The 20,353-nt window shown below is 28.2% G+C and overlaps 1 protein-coding gene across 2 annotated transcripts in view; it reads left to right on the top strand.

Moving 5' to 3' along the window:
- LOC129963732 (dachshund homolog 1-like) overlaps positions 1-13,035 on the top strand; it is a 238,170-nt gene extending 225,135 nt beyond the window's left edge. The window contains exon 10 of one of the 2 annotated variants that reach the window (XM_056078259.1): positions 11,280-13,035. In XM_056078259.1, the coding sequence (XP_055934234.1) occupies positions 11,280-11,299 (20 nt within the window). In that variant the 3' untranslated portion in view covers positions 11,300-13,035. The remainder of the gene's footprint in view (positions 1-11,279) is intronic. The other variant, XM_056078258.1, reaches the window with a different exon arrangement.
- The last annotated feature ends 7,318 nt before the right edge of the window (positions 13,036-20,353 follow it).

Here is a 20,353-nt window from a genome sequence, read left to right as displayed (position 1 = left end):
GCTAGTATGTATTCATTAAGACATAATAATTTAAAAATTTTAAAGGTATTTCTAGTTTGGTACTGCATAGTATTGTACAATACTTAAGTTTTTAAATTAAAAATGTATAACAAAATTGAGAACTACGATATCTTTATTGTATTTTTTCATATGCAAAAATTATTAATGCATAATTATTTTATAATTATGCATTTTAATATATGTATTAAGCAATCATTATGAATTATATTAAATTCATTGAATGTTTTTTACTAGTTTTAACGTGCAAAATAAGTTCGAGATTTTTTAATTCAATCCATTGCTTCTTTAAAAATTGATAGAATATTTTTTCCTCATTCTTCTTTACCATAGCTTAGATTAACATTAGGTAATGCGAATTTTAATAATTTATCAGTTGTGAAAAATTCCGAAATCATAATATCAGTATCACTATAAGTACGACTGAATTTATGCACGATGTTATATAAATGAGAGGCTTTTAAACCATGTGTAATATCATTTTTATATTAAGCTTCAAAATTCTAAGGTTTCTAATTATTTTATCAATTAAAAATAAAATTATAATTTTTACTATTACTTTAAAATATCATTTTTTATTTCTTTTTAAATATAATTTTTCAGAAAATTAAACGCTTTTTAATTTTTTTTTTATTTTATATATTTTTTTGCCCGCCTTTCGCTATAAATTGAAATGGTTCGCATATTTTATGAGTATTTTTAATCCGTTCCTTTTCATATAGAAAAATTTCAAAGTAAGCAAAAACACCCACCTTTTAAATTTTTTAAAGTATAATCTTCTTTTTAATAGTCTAGATACTGTAAAAAATGGCCAATAATAAAGGTTTTTTTTAATCGAAATATGAATCTAATGATATTAATGGGACAAAAATATCACAAATCCTCACATTTATTTTTCACAATTGATCAAAATAAATATGAAAATGAGAAAATCTTAAATAAATATTGTATTACATGTGAATAATTAATGAGCAGTAATTGTACCCATCCATTTATTTGAAAACATTTTTAGAAGTTTAGGCAAGGATTTTATCAAAATAATTTTTTTTATTAAAATGTATGTTTTTTTATATCACATCACTGTTTGTCTTAATTAGAAAGTAAATGCTAGAATTGAAACAGAAGACGAAGTGAAAACAGTGTTTCTTTCTATGCTCCTAAAGAAAAGAAAAGCATTTTTTTTCTTTATATAAAAAAAACACATATTTATTGTTGGATTCATTAAATGGGAATTAGGAATAACAAAAGCATTTAAATTGAAATAAAAAAAGGTGAAACTTATAAAGAGTTCACTTTTTTTAGCATTTAAAAATTTTTCAGATCTGTATAAAAATCGGATAATACATGAAGTATTTAAATATGAAACAAGAAATTTTATCTAAACAATTGTAAGATAAATATTTTATCGACAGATGTAAAGGTTATTTTAGTCAACCACCATTTAGAAGCAATTTAAAAATCATTGATATTTAACATTATAAAGGAAGTTTTACAATAGTTTATATTATTTATATTCAAAGTAAAATATAAGGAACGGTGCTAATCTTAAAATAGTGTATTTTTGGTCAACCATCTTTTAGAAATAATTTAAAAACTTCCCATGGATAATTCTTTGTTGAAATTAAAAGACATTGACATTTAACATTACAAATGAAGTTTTACAATAGTTTATATTATTTATATTTAAAACAAAATATAAAAAACGGTGATAATCTTAAAATAGTTTATTTTTGGTCAACCATCTTTTAGAAGTCATTTAAAAACTTCCCATGGATAATTCTTTGTTGAAATTAAAAGACATTGATATTGAGCATCGCAAAGAAAATTTTACAATAGTTTATATTATTTATATTCAAAATTAAAGATAAGAAACGGGCCTAATCTTAAAATAGTTAATAAATAAGTATTAAAATTTTAAAGATAACTTTTTGAAAACTTTTAAATATTCTTGTATAGAACTTTGTTGCTCTTTGATATTTACTTACCCTCTTTTGTGATTGTTTAAAACTTCCAATGACTCAGTTGTCGAATAAAATTAAAGGTGCTTAGAATTAAAATACAATTTAAGTCGCTGGCTTCAAAAAGTTTATTATAAAAACATTTTTTTATTCCTTTGAAAAATTCTAAAGAGTTGTGATATATTTTTTAAAATTTACCAATGAAAATTATTCTTTAAAATCCAAACTTCATTATCTAAGCTATATATTTTTACTTATAATTCATCATTACAAGTAAAAATAAAAGTTATGCGTTGCAAAATTTAAAAAATTACGCTTTAAGTACTAAATAAAATAAAGTACTCCTCAGTCGAAAATGATGAGTTTTTAAATTTTAACCAACACACACATATATATATATAAGTTTACCTCAGATTTAAAATAGCACGTCTATAAATTATAATTCTGAAATTATCAAGTATTTTATTTTCAGTAATCATTTCTTGCGGTCTCTATATATTATGAAATATACACTTTTTGTGTCGTTGTCATATGACTAAATTTGTTTAAAAAACTGCAGTTTTGATTTCTTTTAAACAGTATATTCTATCTTTGCAGATAAATTTTCTTTTGTAAATCATCAGTTTCCTTTATTATTATTATTATTCGGTTAAGCCCAGAATGGATTCGAATTCGAAATTTTATCCATGCTAGTTAATTCTTTTTTAATATTATTATTATTCATTCGTTTCCTGACTTTGTCCATATGTGAAATTTAATCTCTTGTTGAATATTAATTACATAATAATCTTCTCCACATAGAACCTTGAGCAGATAATGAAAGTTATCATAAAATATGCGTCTCGTCAACTTTCTTCAATTCATTACGGCGCAACATTTGCTTTATTGCGCTCAATCATGGCTTGTACTGCCCGAGTGTAAATACATACATAGGAAGAGTTTGAAAAAATAGATATTTACGTCACTATGTGCACTTAAATAATGATTTTCATTTAAGAATTTGCAATGATATTTTCTATTATATCTAAGAAATAATTACTTTTAAATTTGACAGTAATATTGTTACCTTATAAATGGACCGCAGCATGTAATACCATTTTCCATTGCTGTTGTTCTCCATTTCAAAACATTCTTGCAAAAGATGGACAGATAAACATATTTTTTTTTTGTTTACATTACAGTTTAAGGAAAGATATATATGGCAATATCAGTTTTAGTCGATGGAATTTTTCAAACATTACATTTTTCAAATGCAAGCAAAACTCGGACTCAATAGACATCGAGAATCACTCAATTAATCGGACTGTGTTTTCTTTCTTCCACGGCGCAAACTGTCAAACTTTAAAATCCTTTTGGGATCGACATGTTTAGGATAAATTGTGATTGCACTTGCTGCAATATTTATTGAACAACAAGATACTGTATTTTAAACTCCTGCATTTCCACTCTCTTGTTGTATACATATTTTCGACTTAACAAGACATCGAGAACAACTTTGTAAGTGGGACTGTCTTCCTGTTTCTTCCACGGCACAGACTGTTCAAATTTACAATATTTTTGAAACAATTGGTTAATATAGAAAAAAGATAATTCTTCCTCTTGTGATATTTATTAAGAAAATAAGATGTTACATTTTAAACTTCTGCATTTCCATTTGATTCTAAATACATAACTCTGACTCAACAAGAAGACATCGGAAACCGCTTTGCAAGTAGGACTCTTTCTCGTTTCTGCCACAGTATAAATTGTTCAAATTTAAAATCGTTTCGGATCGATTGGTTGATGTAAAAGAAGGATGATCCTTTCCCCTGCATTATCTACTAAGAAAATAAGATGTTACATTTTAAACTTCTGCATTTCCACCTAATTGCTAATATATCTCTCTGACTCAACAAGAAGACATTGCTTTGCAAGTGGAAATGGTTCTCCCTTCTCCCACGGTGCAAACTGTTCAAATTTAAAATCATTTCGAATCGATGCGGTTTCAATGAAGCATGATTCTTCCTCCTGCAATATTTGTTAATAAAATAAGTTGACATAATTTAAACCTGTATATTTCCTCCTGATTGTAAATATATATCTGACTCAACAAGAAGACGTCGAGAACTGCTTTGCAAGTGAGACTGATTCTCGTTTCTCCCACGGTACAAATCATTCAAATTTAAAATCGTTTCAGATCGATGTGGTTTCAATGAAGCGTGATTCTTCTTCCTACAATATTTACTAAGAAAATAAGATGTTATAATTTAAACCTGTATATTTCCACCTGATGGTAAATATCTGACTAAACAAGAAGACATCGAGAACTGCTTTGCAAGTGGAACTGATTCTCGTTTCTCCCACGGTACAAATTGTTCAAATTTAAAGTCCTATTGGATAGATTGGTTGATGTGAAAGAAGCGTGATTCTTCCTTCTGCCATATTTGTTAAGAAATTACATTTTAAACTTCTGCATTTCCACTTGATTGCAAATATATCTCTGACTCAACAAGAAGACATCGGAAACCGCTTTGCAAGGGGGACTCTTCCTCGTTTCTCCCACGGTATAAATTGTTCAAATTTAAAGTCCTATTGGATAGATTGGTTGATGTGAAAGAAGCGTGATTCTTCCTTCTGCCATATTTGTTAAGAAATTACATTTTAAACTTCTGCATTTCCACTTGATTGCAAATATATCTCTGACTCAACAAGAAGACATCGGAAACCGCTTTGCAAGGGGGACTCTTCCTCGTTTCTCCCACGGTATAAATTGTTCAAATTTAAAGTCCTATTGGATAGATTGGTTGATGTGAAAGAAGCGTGATTCTTCCTTCTGCCATATTTGTTAAGAAATTACATTTTAAACTTCTGCATTTCCACTTGATTGCAAATATATCTCTGACTCAACAAGAAGACATCGGAAACCGCTTTGCAAGGGGGACTCTTCCTCGTTTCTCCCACGGTATAAATTGTTCAAATTTAAAATCGTTTCGGATCGATGCGGTTGCGATGAAGTATGATTCCATCCCCCTCTCTACAGCCGCAGAAAAGATAAATGTTGGAGGGCCGGGCCCCGCACGGGAACACCGGTGTAAGGCAGTGTCCCATTCATCTCTCGGACTCTGGTGCCGGCAGTGGAAGTCAAAGACAATGGGAAAAGAGAGACCCATCCATATACCGATGATAAGGGGGCCATAACAATCTTTTCTGCGAGACGTCATTTTCTGGCAAGGGGAGAAGAAAAGTTTGAGCAGCAGCAGCAGAGAGTAGGAAACATCGCGAATACGGCGGAGAGAAATTTTCGATCTCTTTTAATTAAGACGCCGTGAAATATGTCTGGCAGAGGCTGCGGTGACGAGCTCTAATTTTCTTGTGCCCTGCTTTCCCCATTGTTGATAACTCAATATTCTATTGAATGAATTACCGTCGCTCCCCTTCTAATGGCGGCCGAGCGGAAATATTAAATACCGTGCGCCGAGTAACTATCCCTGCCTGCCCCCCACACAACCACCCCACGAAATCCCTCCCAAAGTAATCTTCGGGGCTGCTCTGCCTCAGCTAAGTTAATGGATTTTGTCTTCTTTGATGAATTTCTGCTGAAGGATCTACTAATTGCTCATGATCTGAATGGACCGCCAGGCATTAATGGCCCCAACCAGATGTTTCCACTCCCAAGTATGTATTCAACAAAAACCTTTTTTACGAACCAATCAGAATTGGAAGCTGAAGGTGGATAGTGGGGGGAGGACAATGTGTGTGGTGGGTCGGCATAGGATGTCGATGGTCCAGAAGGGGGGGGGGTAGTGGATTTCTCTTAGAATGAGACATCATCCGTTCTGGAAACAGTTTACCCTTTCCCGTCCCTCCAATCCAAAACTTTTGCCCCTTTTAATAATAACAAAGTTGCGATGATGATTTCCTGGGAGTTGCACTTCCTCTCACTCCCTTCTCCTCCTCTCTTTCTCTCTCTCTCACTCTCTCTTTCTCTCTCTGGATTCTCTCTCTTTCTATCCATCTATTATTTCTGGTCTGGCACAATGGCAGTTTAAAAGGAATGAATAAGGAGAAATCTTTTCATGCTGGATTGCGAAAAGGAGGGGACCGTCTTTCGTTCCAAAGGTCCCCCCAAAGTAATGAGACGCTCGCTCGTGACGATTATGACGCGTTCCGGAAAAGTTCCAGAACAGTTTTAAGTGCTGAGAACTTTTCAAAAACAATGATCATAATATTAAGGGCTTTAACGCCCCGGTTGGATAATGGAAGCTCTTTTGAATTTTTAACCGTTTATTAAACACGATATGCAGATTCGGGAGCTTGCAAGAATTGGAGAAGGAATTCAAAAGCAATTTCTTGGGAGCAAGTTTGCCACTGACTGGATTCGTTAAGATGTGGGAGTTCTCAGATGGAAATTACCATAGTGAAGTGGAATTAAGATAAAATGGCATTTTAAACTTTTAAAAAATAAAACTTAAGGAGAAATAAAAGACATTTCAATTAAATTGGTTTTTTTTTTCAAAATTTTGACTCGCTAAGTATTTTTGTTTTGATACTATATCGATAGAGAAGGAAATATTTACCGTTGAATTATTTTCCAATCTTTAAACCTATGGTTAATTTAGTATAAATAACCTGTCTATATAATATTCTAAAAATCTTTGGACGTTAGTAACTTTAAATAATGAATTTTTCACAATTATTTTTCATTCCAATTAAATAACTTTAGACAAATAGCAAAATTATATTTGCCGGCTCCAAAAAATTTTCAAAATATTGCTATTTGATGTAATAGTTCATTAAAATAATACAAGAAACTTAATTGATGTATAAAACGCTAAAATTAGTTCGCAGCTGTTTCAAAGTACCATTATGGTAATTAAATATTGGTAATCAACTTTAATGTACTTTATTAAAGATAATATTTTGAAAAATATATCCCCATCCTAAATATAGAAAACTTTTAATTCCACATTTTAAGAGAGATAAAGATATATGCAATTTTTTTTGTGTGTGATAAGTTTTTTTTTTTTTTAAATCACTAGGTTTCTTACTGAAATAAATGCATGTGACAATAAATAAATTGTGTTCATTTATTCCAGTTTTATTTTTAATTTATTTCAAAATTAGGAGTTATTGAAACCATTTTCAGAGAAAAGTGCAGAAAATACATTTACGAATTACGTATATTTATTCTAATTCCATGTATCAATTGCTTTAAAATGAAAATTATGAGAGCTATTGTAGTAGAAATTATTAATCTGATAAATTTTATTCGTGTTATAATTTAACATTTGCTTTTATTGTAAAATATTTCGTAATTATTCCTTCAAGTTATTTTTCGTTACTAGCTCAAGTATATTCCTTAGCCCTATTTAAAAAAAAAGTACTTTTTTTTATAGGTCTTTTTTTATGTTTATTATTTGGCACTAAACATAGTTTGAAACTGTCATTATAATTAACAATAAAACTTTATAAATACATATGAAAAATATCTTTTACTAATAGCTTTTGTCGGCTTTTTGGAATATTGACTCTCCTATATTTTAAAATATTAATATGGATTGCATAACTATAAATTTTATTTGATTATTTTTATTGTTTTTTGATGAGACTATAAATTTAATGAAAATCGAAATTTGTACGAAAATGAATTGGTTTTACTTATACAATTTTTTTTCCGTAATTATAAAATTTTATAACTAAGAGTAAATTGTATGAAAAATATCTCTTATGTAAAATTTTCAATGCATTTTAGATTTTTTTTTATATAATTGCAGAAAATAATTCTTTTATAACTGGAAAGTTTTATGTTTTATTTCTTCTGTTGGATTATTTCGATTTTTCCAAAAGTATCATTTGATACAATTTATCTAAAAATATTTAAAATTTTGAATAGTTTTGAAATCGAATTTTTAAATTTAGACTTAAAAATTCTGTCGCAGATTCTTTTATATATGTTGTATCCTCATAGCAGTGATAAAATTGTACATATAAGAACAGACTGTATGAAAAGTATCTCTTATGTTAAGTTTGCAGTTATTTTTTTAGTCTTTTTTTTTATAATTGCAGAAAATTACTGCATTATAAATGGGAAATTTTATCTTTCGCTTCTTCTCTTGAATCATTTGAATGTCTGAAAAAATATCTTTTGGTATAATTTATCCAAAAATATTTAACAATTTACCATAAAATAATCTGCGTTGTATCCTATATTTCACATTTTTTTTAGTTTACACTGTTAACCTAGAGCGGTCATAACAGATTCATAATTCTGTTCAATAACCTGCCATGCAAATTATGAATCACTTCTTCTTAAGAAACCAACTTGCATGTGATTAACTACATATAAACATTTCGCTTAATCGTAATGAATGTATTTATTAATTAATTATTATTATAATTATCATGATAATGCTTATTTGGTAATTAAAAGCATTAATTGATATAATCATGCGTGTAATGAGAAGATTTAAGAAACATTAAGGAATTTTTGATGAAAAAAAATTGAAGTTATTTTTTTATTATCAAAATTTCGTTTATATGATAATGCTGGAATCATTCATCACAAAACTCATAATCTATGAATAACTAATCTCTGCACCCTGATTTCATTGCATTCTTCTTCTCATTAGGCTTTAAGCTCCATTTATGATTTTTTTTTGTTTATCTTAAAAGCTTAGATTCTTATAATTATTCTATCCGAAAAGCCTGAATTTCTGAGTAATTATTTTACACCCACCTCCCCTTACATTTTTTGTAAATTCTCCGTGGCTTAATAGCATTTAAATTAAACGCGGAAAAACCATTGCTGCAGCGGAGGGACGGAAGGTGGGATGGAAAATAAATAAAAAAAATAATAAAGATTCAGGCTCTGCCAAACATATTAATGAAAATATTTTAAGACATTTAAGTTAGAAGGAAAAAGTCTCAGCGAAAAAATACAACAAACATTTATATTACACATGCCAGAAAAGGCAGAAAAAGCAAATGTTATAATGTTTTAATTCTGAAATTTAACGTAAAGTGAGCACAGAATCTTCTGCAAAAACATTAATTTCCTACCGTGGATTTTTTTACTTATATTTTAAATAAGGAAATACACCTAATCGAGGACTTCCCCTCCTAAGCGCCAAGGATAAATGAAAAAAGGCGGTTAATAGCTAAAATCTGCAGTTACCTGATAAAAGCTTTCCAGAGAGAAAAGTAAAAAAAAAGTATTAAAAAACACGAGGCGACGATAAGTTGTAAGAAAAAAGAAAATAATGAAAAACTTAGCCACTAATTGCATGTAGATTTGAATTGCAAATTTTTCAGGGGAAAGTGTTGGTAGGGAGGGGAATTAGGTATACGATATTTAAAAAAAAAATAATAAAAAAATATATAATAATTTTTTTACCTACGAAATTTCTCTTTTAGCTTTACGGGCTCGGATGTAAGGTAATCTTCCACAAAATATTTCTGCTTAAAACTGCTCTTCACTTACATAATTTATTAGTTTTCGGACTGTTCTCGTTTTTTTATCGTAAAAACGATGTATCAGCTTTATCTCTTTTCATACGTTGATCGAAATTATACGCCTTCTTATAGAGGAAACTAAAAAACAAACCTGTAACATCAGTACAGTGTTTTTATGTTCATGTTGTACTGTAAGTTGTTTCATTTTGAAAATTATTTTTTCCTTTAATATATAAACTCAGTGATAAATCAGTAGTAAAGTTCTCCCTTTGATTTTCTCGTATGTTTATACCATAAAAGCAAGACAGTGTATGTTTTTTGTTAAGCTTCGTAGTGTACTACAAAATTCCTGTATACATTATGGATCATTTCTGGATTGAATCTGAATTTTGACATGTCGATAATTGTGGTTCAAGACTACAATTCCATATTTCTAATTCATTGAATTTTTGAGTTAGTATGTTCAAATGCTCATAAATAAAGTGACTAATAAACATTTGATGATGTCACCTATTTAGACCAAATAGATGGAACAACAGGATGATAGAGCGGCAGTTTTAGATATCAGATGAAATACGTTGCAAAATTTACTTAGTTAGATTTCGGTTTGACACATTTACATGCTTAGGATAAGCAGGTAGATTATACGTTGATTGATTCGGTCCAAATTTTTATAAGAACTAACAGTTTTGATGTAAAGCCCGCATACTAGATTTCAAAATACTGACAGATAGGCACCGTCTCCAGAATAACTTTGTTTTGGATTAAGGGGTGTCTTAAAATGAAAAGTCATCAAAATCTGTGGTCGATTTTTTTTCAAAAAAATATTTATTATTATTTGAAAAATATATTTATTATTATTATTAATTTTATTTGCAGCATTTATTCTTTGCACAATTAAGTACTTGAAATCCAAATTTATTTTTATCGAAAAATTTAAAGTTAATTGTATTACTTTTATTGCATTATCTTCTCATGGTTAACTAACATTGTTTCTATTCTATTTTTATTACGTAACATATAATAACAAAATACAGTCGTTATTCATGAATAGGTTGCAATATATGTGAATTTATTACAATTGATTGAAATATTAATTACTAGTTTCATTAAAATAATCTTTCTCTATTTTCCTTTTTATGGAAAATTTATTGGCGCAACTGTTCCGCTTTCTTTAATTCTTTAATTAATTCCTTATTAATTTAATTCTTCCTTTAATTATTTAATCATCTTAAGGTCGAAACCCCTACGTGGAGGCTAGGACCATCACATATCATATGATTAATGGGATGCTATAGAATGCAATTCAATGATACAAGTACCACGTTGTTTCGATTTGCGCAGAAAATGTGATTCCTTATTTTCGTAAGGTGATTTTTAAACTATTGCGTCAGTAGTGAAAGAAAACAATCACTATTAGAAAAGACAGAATTTCTGTTTCTATTTAAATTAAAAATGTATCAGAATAATTTCTTCATTGATACAATTTTTATTTCCATTTTTTTTCTCTAATTTTAATAAATTTTCGAGCTAACTTTAAGTTTATTTTACAACAATACTTTGCTTCTTTTAGTTGTTCCATTTATATTCACGCTCGTTGGACGACAGTAAATACATTTTAATGTTCACAATGTCGCTACTATATAACTGTTAACATTAAAAAAGTGGATAAAAATAGAAGATTCAAAACATTAAAATCATGTTATTTATAGTTTTTTTCCACTTTTCGTAAGCTTTTCTTCATTTGTTTATTTTAATATTTAAATAAAACTATCTTTTATGAATTTGATTATACTGAACTTATTGTTCTTTTTTTTAAATATTTATTTACTCAGCTGTTTGAGTGTTTTGATTAGTTCATTTCTTTTTCAGATTGCCAGATGTCAGCTTAAGGTCTCCAATCAGAGGAAACCGTGTCAGTAACGTCATTTCCGAAAGACAATGTGTAATATAAAAAATGAATAAAATGTTTTTATGTATATCTGTTGAAGAAAAAAAGATTTCAAATGTATGAAAAGACAATACTACATTTTTCTGTTATATCTACTTGTTACGAACTATGAATGATTACGGAATGCTTAAAGACATAAAGCAGTGTTCACATTTTAAACATTTCACCTTTAACCCTGTGATGTTGCTTGACATATCCCCTTATCTCAAGAATCGAATGAGTTCCAAATATGTTTTTCATGGAATTGATGGAATTTCATAAAGACTTTTCAGCTTTCTACATGATGGAATTGATCAATGATGATTAGCAAAACGATTGTGCTGAAAGGACTGCATAGTAATTATTTAGAATTCAGCAATGCATTTTCTTTCAAGATAACAGTGTCATCATGATTATTTAATTAATGTTATATATATTGGTGTGCTTTACAGCAATATGAATAAACTTTTTATAACAATATTAAATAAACCATATCTATCCTCCTTTTATTTATTTGCAACTTTATTTTAATTAATTGAATTGATGAAGAATTCTAATAATTTGTCATTACGTTATAAATCAGCATTTCCAGCTTAATTAAACAATTGTATTTATGTTGCTGCTTTCTTTCCAGTAATAGCAATGTTCAGAGATTAAGAGCCTTTGAGGTTAAGAAAATCCTTGAGTTAACTCTAACAATCTATTGCACATTGATAAGCATTTTTTAGTGGCATTGTATAAATTCTTTCAAATTTTCATTAAATCGAAGTGTCAAAAACAAGTTGACAACTTTATAATAAGATTGAAAAAGAACTGACATAATGAGAAAACTTAAGGTTTAATTTCTAAAAGAAGAAATCCGTTTTTGTATTTGTAAGCAATCGATTTTTCTTGTCACAGTTCATCGAAATTTTAAATACAAGCCATATATTTAAAAGAAATTGTGTAATTTTATTGATTAAAGCATACCCATTATTGTGTAAAAGGCTGGATGCTTTTGTTTGCTGTTGTCGATGCTGAATGATCAGTTGTGACTTGTTGTATGATACGAAGATATGAACTTTGTGAACTCTTAAGCGAGATTTGAAGAAGCATCGTTTTTTTAAATGTGCACTCGTTGTAGCTAGAATTTTTCGAAAACAGTCTTCAGTTTTGTTTATTGGAATAATCTTAGAAATTATGCTATAATTTCTGAATATTCTGTTGATATTTAAGTTTTGAAATGTTACCTGTATAGTAAAATTATTTCGTTTCGATATCCATGAGTACTTTGCTTGCTAATATTGATAACTAAGCCTCAACTTAAACTTAGTATTGACTGTCAGAATTACGAGTCAATATGGGAGCTATAATGTTCATGTCGAATTAAAATCAATGGATTTTTTGCAATAATTTGAAATTTTAGTTTACAAATTTATGAGAAAAATATCTGTTTTATTACTGATAGAGGTTAATATTGTAAATTAATTACGTAATTTGGTTTTTCTTAAATATTCTCTTTATATGAATCGTATAAAGTATTCAATTACATCGTTTAGAATCAATTTTATTACATGCTTAGAAATTACGAAATTTTTTGAATTACGAATTAACTTATTTTTAATTTTTTGTTCCAAATAACAAATAATAAATCAAATTATTTATTATTTAAAAACAAGTTTTATTAGAATGATTAAATTAATAATTAATTAACTAATTTTTTTCCAGTACGTTGCGTCAACTTAATATTATTTCATATTTGGAATAAATTAAAAATAATTTTTATTTATTTATAAATAATGAATTGAATTATTTATTATTTATACATGATTGTTCTTAACCTTACTAATGAATTAAAAATATTTTTAAAATATTGTTTATTTATTTCTTGTTAGTAAATTCAATTATTTATTATTTAACATGAATGTTTTTAACATAATCCTTATAAATTATTCCAATATATAGGGTCAAATTAATATCATTTTATGTTTATGATGAATTAAAATTACTTAAAAATAACTTTTTAAATTTGTGCAAAAAATAAATGAAATAGTAGTACACTAAATATTAATTTTCATAATTAAATTTTCTTTATTAATAAAAATATTGGAAAATCTTATTTTATATTTCATAGCATGTTTATTTTTTCACCGGTTTTAAAAAACACTTGGCCCTTAAATTTAAAGCTATATTTTTTTTTATCCAAAGACGACAAAAAAAATTGTATCATTTTTTAATTAAAAAAAAAACCTCTGGTATTTCATGGATATTTCTTTTTTTTAATAGTAAAATGTATATTTTGTATGTACGTAGCATTTTAAATTCCTCTGATCGTTTTGAGAAGAGACGTTGTTGTACGTAAACTGTGAATATGTGTATCGAAGAGTTTAATAAGAATAAAATGTTAAGTTGAACCGCGATGCAACTTTCTATGTGACTCGCATTTTTTGTCGTTGTTACATTATTGTGTGAATATCTTAAATACATCATCACCATAATATCAACACCATAGATATATATACATGGAATCTAAGATTCTGATCTTTTGTACATAATTTACTTCATGTATTAATGTATGTTTTATGCGTGTGAATTTGTGTATTGCTGCCAATAAACTCATTTTAGAACACGATATTCGGTCTCATATTTTTATCGTTATTTTTACAAAAAAGATTAAGAAAATCAGAATCTATCTGTATACATAAAATAGAATTTGTTTGTTCTATACAAATTTATATTTTTTTGTACGATCTTAATGAAATTTGGCACGTGATCTTCAAGATAAGTGGAAGATCACTTTCAATTTTAAGTTGAAAGTTCAGTCCAAAAATTAATTCGTCAAAACAACAGGAATGTAATTTTTAATTGAAATTCAAAGTTCGATCCAAAAATTCATTCGTCAAAACAAGAAGAATGTCACTTTCAATTTTAAATTAAAAGTTCAGTCCAAAAATTAATTCGTCAAAACAAGAGGAATATAATTTTTAATTTGAAATTCAAAGTGCTATCCAAAAATTCATTCGTCAAAACAAGAGGAATGTCAATTTTAATTTTAAGTTAAAAGTTCAGTCTAAAAATTAATTCGTCAAAACAAGAGGAATGTAACTTTTAATTTGAAATTCAAAGTTCGATTCAAAAATTAATTCTTAAAGACAAGAGGAATGTCACTTTCAATTTTAAGTTTAAAGTTGAAAGGTTAATTAAAATATGTTAATAAAAATAAGCGAGCTCTTAGTGCTTTTCAACTGTATCATCTGAAAAATTATTAGCTCATAAAAAAGATTTTGTAGTCTATCTTAAAGCTGAAACAATTATCTTTTTATTGACACTATTTAATTTCCGTGCAATTTGAATATATATATATATATATATATATAATTTTTAAATTTAATTTAATACACATAATTTGATTCCATAACAGTAATTTTAATGCTTTAATGAATTTCAAACTAATTTCATTGTTCAATCAAACAATTCAATCGTATGTTTTTGTCAAAGTCAAAATTAAGATTTTTTTTTTTAATTCTTACCTTTAGTCATTTATCTCGGAAGTAAGATTTACACTTTCGCGTTTATTTCTTAGTATATAAACTTTTTGTTTTGTAGTAAACTGATTTTAAATCAATCTTATGAAGTACAAATGTGAAATTTTAAATGAATGCATTCCATATTAATAAATTAGCAACCAAGTTGATATCACTGTTCTATCAAACATTTCAATCGCATGTTTTTTATCAAAGTCAAAATTAAGATTTAAAAAAAGTGTTTATTTGAATATTGAACTCCGAAATGGGATTTTCATTTCCGCTTTTATTTCATAGTACATACATTTTTTAATCAGTAGAAGCCTAATTCCGTTAAATTCATATTTTTCTGTCTTAATTAAATAAAAAGATGACATTTTAAATGACCTCATTCAATATTCATGGTTTAATTGACAAGAAAGTCAATATTCGTGTGAAAAGACCGGTCGTTATAGGAGATTAGTTTAAAGTGTTTGTACATGCTTTTCAATTTTTTGTCTTATGTTCTTATTCATCACTCAAAATGAACTCAATTATACTTTATATGAAGCCATGCACAACATAACTTAAACAATTGCACCGATTATAAGCGACAATTAATTTCCTTATTACAACGATAGGATGAAAAAAATTGAGCTTAATATAGACGGAATGTCAAAGTTTTTGCTTGTATGAACAATAATTTCTTGATATGCTTTTTCTAGGCAGTTGCCTAGGTTGAAGGATGGGGTTGGAGGGAAAATTCACTTCTAGTATATATAAACCGAAGTTATTGATTGGAAAATTTAACAGAAAGTAATCATTTCTGGAATTAACTTGATTTCATATAAAATCACATATTTTTACATAAAAAATATTGCATCTTACCAAAAAAAAGGAACATTGGATAATGGGTTAATATACACAATCATTTCAAAAATGGTATTTGTTAAAAGATCATATATGTATAAAATGTAGTATTTTATGGAAATTCGTTTAACATACATTATATTAACGCTAATTAATATAACATACATGTTTAACATTCGTTCATTGTTGATCATGCAAGCTTCATTATGCTTGTATGAAGAATATAGTTTTAAAAAATGCTGTGTTATTTCATGCTGCGTTCCGATGTTATTTCATGAATCTTTAACAAGAACTTATGATCAAACTTTCAATGCATGTCTGATATTTTAATGCCACATGATATTGGATCTACAGAATAGGGGCACAAAAAAACCCTTATTCCCCCTGAAAATTTGTTTTACTGATCCAAAGCACAATAAGGGGAAAAAGTTGAAAAAAATAAAATCATCCAGTAAGAAATCACAGTCTACCAAATGACAACACTGAGAAATGGCAATCAACTGACCAATTGAAACCGGCTGATTTACACTAAAGTCCTTAGCAAAAACAAAAGGGCCAAATAATTGACAATAAAACTAGAAAAAAATCGAAAAGAATGTAAATATATAAAAAAGAATAGACGAGGAAAACAAAATAAGGAATTTTCTTACTATTGACTAGGCTTCGCCCAGTTCTTAAAACCATAGTTTTTCGACAATCTGGATGGCAAAGTTTCTGACAAGTCGGAATTTCAATAAGGTTTACAATTGCATTTCCATCTAGAAAGAGGGTCACTGTTCGTTGATTACTTCTTTCGGGAATAAGTGAAATCATACCCGTTGCTTCTCTTGAACACTTATCATCTCCCCCCATCAAAAAAGGAAGAAAAAGAAGAAGCCTGTCGCGTTGATATAGAATTTCTCTGTATTGGCTTTAACATGGAAGAATAGAAAGTGATTGTTACTTAGATGTTATCTTGTAATCTCTATGGCAATCATTGCTCAAAGACACTCGTGTTTTAAACCACAATGATACAAAAAGATATCAGAATTAATAAAGAAATAATATGCTTTAATTCGCTGATTTGAAATGGAAATTTTGCTTAAACCAATAATTCTTGAACACAAGTTTTCAGAATAGAATGGAGGAGAAAGTTTGGCTTTAGTTTTTTCAGATTTCATATAATCATTAAGATACCTTATGTTTTGAGAATTTACGCAAATATGAAAAGAAACAAAATAACCACAGATATTATTTATTCTAAATAATCATAAATGTCGACCTTATAAGAATTTTTTTAAATCAGGATTTTTAAATAAATAATGTTATATTTAAAAAGTTATAAATTAAAAAAGTCTTCCATGTTTCCGAAAAAGGATGTTAATTAAGGGATATTCTTACTGATTAATGGTTGGTCATGTAGGAAATTTTTTTATATTATTTAGTCATACACAGTAAAAAATATATTTAGTTCATTAATAAATGCCCAGTGGACAAATTTTATAACATGATAATCATAAAATTAATTTGAAAACTTTCACCTCCGCTGAAAATTTGGCATCTGAGGTTCATTGAATATATGATTGCCAAATGAAATTACAAACATAAATTCTTAAAAATATAGAACAATCTATATTTTTAATCAGCAATTTTGGACCATGAGCTTAATTGCCTGAAATATTAGCTTTCTTGAATGTTAAACAATTTATGAGGAATTCATTTTTTTAGAAGATAGTGAGCCTCTTATCTTGAAAGTCAATTAGTGAATCAAAGTAAAGGTATTTGGTGAAGGTCAATTGAAAGTCATCAAGGTAAAAAAAACTATACATTTAATTTGCATAATTCAATTCTCAGCCTTTCATTTTAACTTCACAACTGCTTTGCATTGCAATTCTAATCATATTTCCGTTTTGCAATTTGCGAGCAATTCTAATCATATTTCCGTTTTGCAATTTGCGAGCAATTCTAATCATATTTCCTAATAACGTCGAACCTTGAACAAGTCGTCAAAGGCGACATTCAGAGATTTTCTAATAAATTTTTAATCTTGTATACCTCCATGGATTTTGGGTCTTATAGAATAATTGCTTAAAGGCTTAAAACAAATCTCGCCTTTAATACGCATGTGAATTTTAGAGTCTTGAAATGAGCGATATTTTTGTAATTTTAGAAGCTTAAATGTGCCGCTGTATTCTATGTAAATACAACCTAACTTGCTGCATTTTAATGTAAATAGTAAATAAAGCATTCTTCAATAAGCTCAATTCATACTGTCTCAAAAGTCTTATAAATACAAAAACTCCTGCATTCATTTAAAAAGGATGAAATAAGGATGAGAATTAGTATTGATAGAGACAATCAAACGCTGCTTCGGGCGTTTATTGGGTAAAGGATGTGTAAGATGAAATTCCTTTTCACACAAAGCCACGGCTGTCAAAAAGAAGTGAAAAGCAATTTTTTAAACTTTTGTAAAACCATATTTTTCAACTCGTATCTGAAGCCGGAGTTTAAAAAAACAGCGCGACTACACAAAGAAAACGATTGCTGGAAAAGCCGGGGGCTAGTCGGTGGATAAAAAAAACCGCAACTATATCGTACCTCATGCAGAGGGTACAATGACAACATTTATCACCAACCTCCCCCTACATACACGGCTTTCCTGCCTTGGAGCATACTAAATGCAGATTTTGCTCCCTCTATGACTCAGTTTAAAGTCATCGATCTAGCATTGACGATCATCTTTGGGTTGGGGACACTTCCAAAGGCAAGGCAATGGCGGTGTAGCCATTTTAGGCCACTGGGCGAATTTTGAATCATATTTATTTATTTCTTAAACAATGATCCTGAACGGCGAATGGGAATAAATAGAAAAATAATGAAGTCACGATTAATCATGTGTTGAAATTATTCACTATATTTGGAAAAAGTCGATAAAAATTATTTTGAATTCAAATGTTTTATTAAAATATGTTAAAATTTGAAGGTTTAAAACTAAAACTGACCATTTTTCAATCATTGATTCATCGTAGAGATTTTTTGAATGATAAAAATAAGCTATTTGTGCATCATTATCATCCAATTAAACTCATGCAGTAAAACAATACTTACGATTTTATGTTTCGTATACTAAAAGTCTCAAAATTATTTTGGTTGCAGTCATAATAAAAAAAGCTTTAACAAATTACGGTATATTTTAATAACAAAATGTAATTCAAAAATATTAAACATGTGGCTGGCTTAGTTATTTGATGAATTTAAAAATTCAAGAAACAATAACTCTAAATTATTGTTTTTAAACTTTCTGCATTAACTAATATTACACTTGAGCAATTTATTTTCTGTGTAAACGCAAAATAAGTGGATAGATTATTTTTCTCTAATTAAAAAAATAAATGAAAGAAATATACCCCTCCTCCGATTTTAAGTGTTTTCAGTAGAAAAAAAAGTGCTGAATCGTAGATAGACACACAGATATGTACAAAAATCATTAACGAGGCATTATTCTGATGATTGTTACGCTATTATTTATCATTACAAAAAAATAATGTTTATAAAATCCATTTAACAAAATTTCGCCTTTATAATTAAAGAGAGCTTCTATAAGGGTTGCCAGCCAAAGAATGATTTTCAATAAGAAGCATAATTATGTTATTAAAAAATACATATTTAGATATTCAAAACTGCTAATATGAAGTTAATTGTATCGTCAAAAATATATTTCTTGTTCATTTACGGTCCAAATGTTATGCACTGTCGAAAAGCAATTCAGGAATTTGTAATATACTGGGATTTTGTAACTAATGTTAGACAATTCAAAAAGCATAAGAATCTATTTCTACGACTCCACACAAAACAAAATTTTACTCGTTAGATGTAAAAATAATTTGTACAATAAACACAGAATGAAAAAAAATATTTAAAATTTTCTTCATTATACAGCTTTATGGTCATATTTAAACAATTTCTTTTTATTATTAAAACAAAATTGCATAGTTCAATTGAGTTTTTTAAAATAAAAATAAAAACAGTGTCAAAATTCAGTTCTGAACATGCTATCATTTGTTTTCCTTCATTCCTGTAACCTTTTTTTGCGAAATGGCGTAACACTTTACATTATTTCATCACTTCAGACTACGTAAAAAGATAGCTACGCACAAGGTATTGTGACTAAATATTATTTTTACCCAATTTTACCACCACGATCACCTGATTTTACTCCATGCGATTTTCGGATAGGGATTTATTTAAAGGATATTGATGTTAAATTACTTCTGATTTGAGTGACGGTTTTAAGCTCCAACTCTTTTCAGGTAATTAAAAGCAATGGAGGACCTATTGAATATGTATAATTCTATTTTTATTTATTCATCGTGGAAGAACGACAAGTTTTGATATTTGTTTGTTGGCGCAGATTGGATCTTATGAAGTCATCACTTTTTTCCTCTTCTGTATCGTCTAAAGTGTAACAACAAAAATACAACCTTCCTTGATTGATTTAACAATAAATAAATAAAAATCTAACAAAAAATCGCGCTATAAATTGGCACATTTCTACCTGTTGATGAAAATTTAACTAATTTTCTTACCAGTTTTCAGAGCAATCATTGAAATTTTGTTTCGTCTGGAATTATTGGCTCGACTCTAGAGCTTTATGAACAATGGAACTTTAATTATAGCAACACTAG

The sequence above is a fragment of the Argiope bruennichi genome, chromosome 3 (assembly GCF_947563725.1).
Source record: "Argiope bruennichi chromosome 3, qqArgBrue1.1, whole genome shotgun sequence".
Classification (NCBI taxonomy): Eukaryota; Metazoa; Arthropoda; class Arachnida; order Araneae; family Araneidae; genus Argiope; species Argiope bruennichi.
This window is presented reverse-complemented; position numbering and strand designations above follow the sequence as displayed.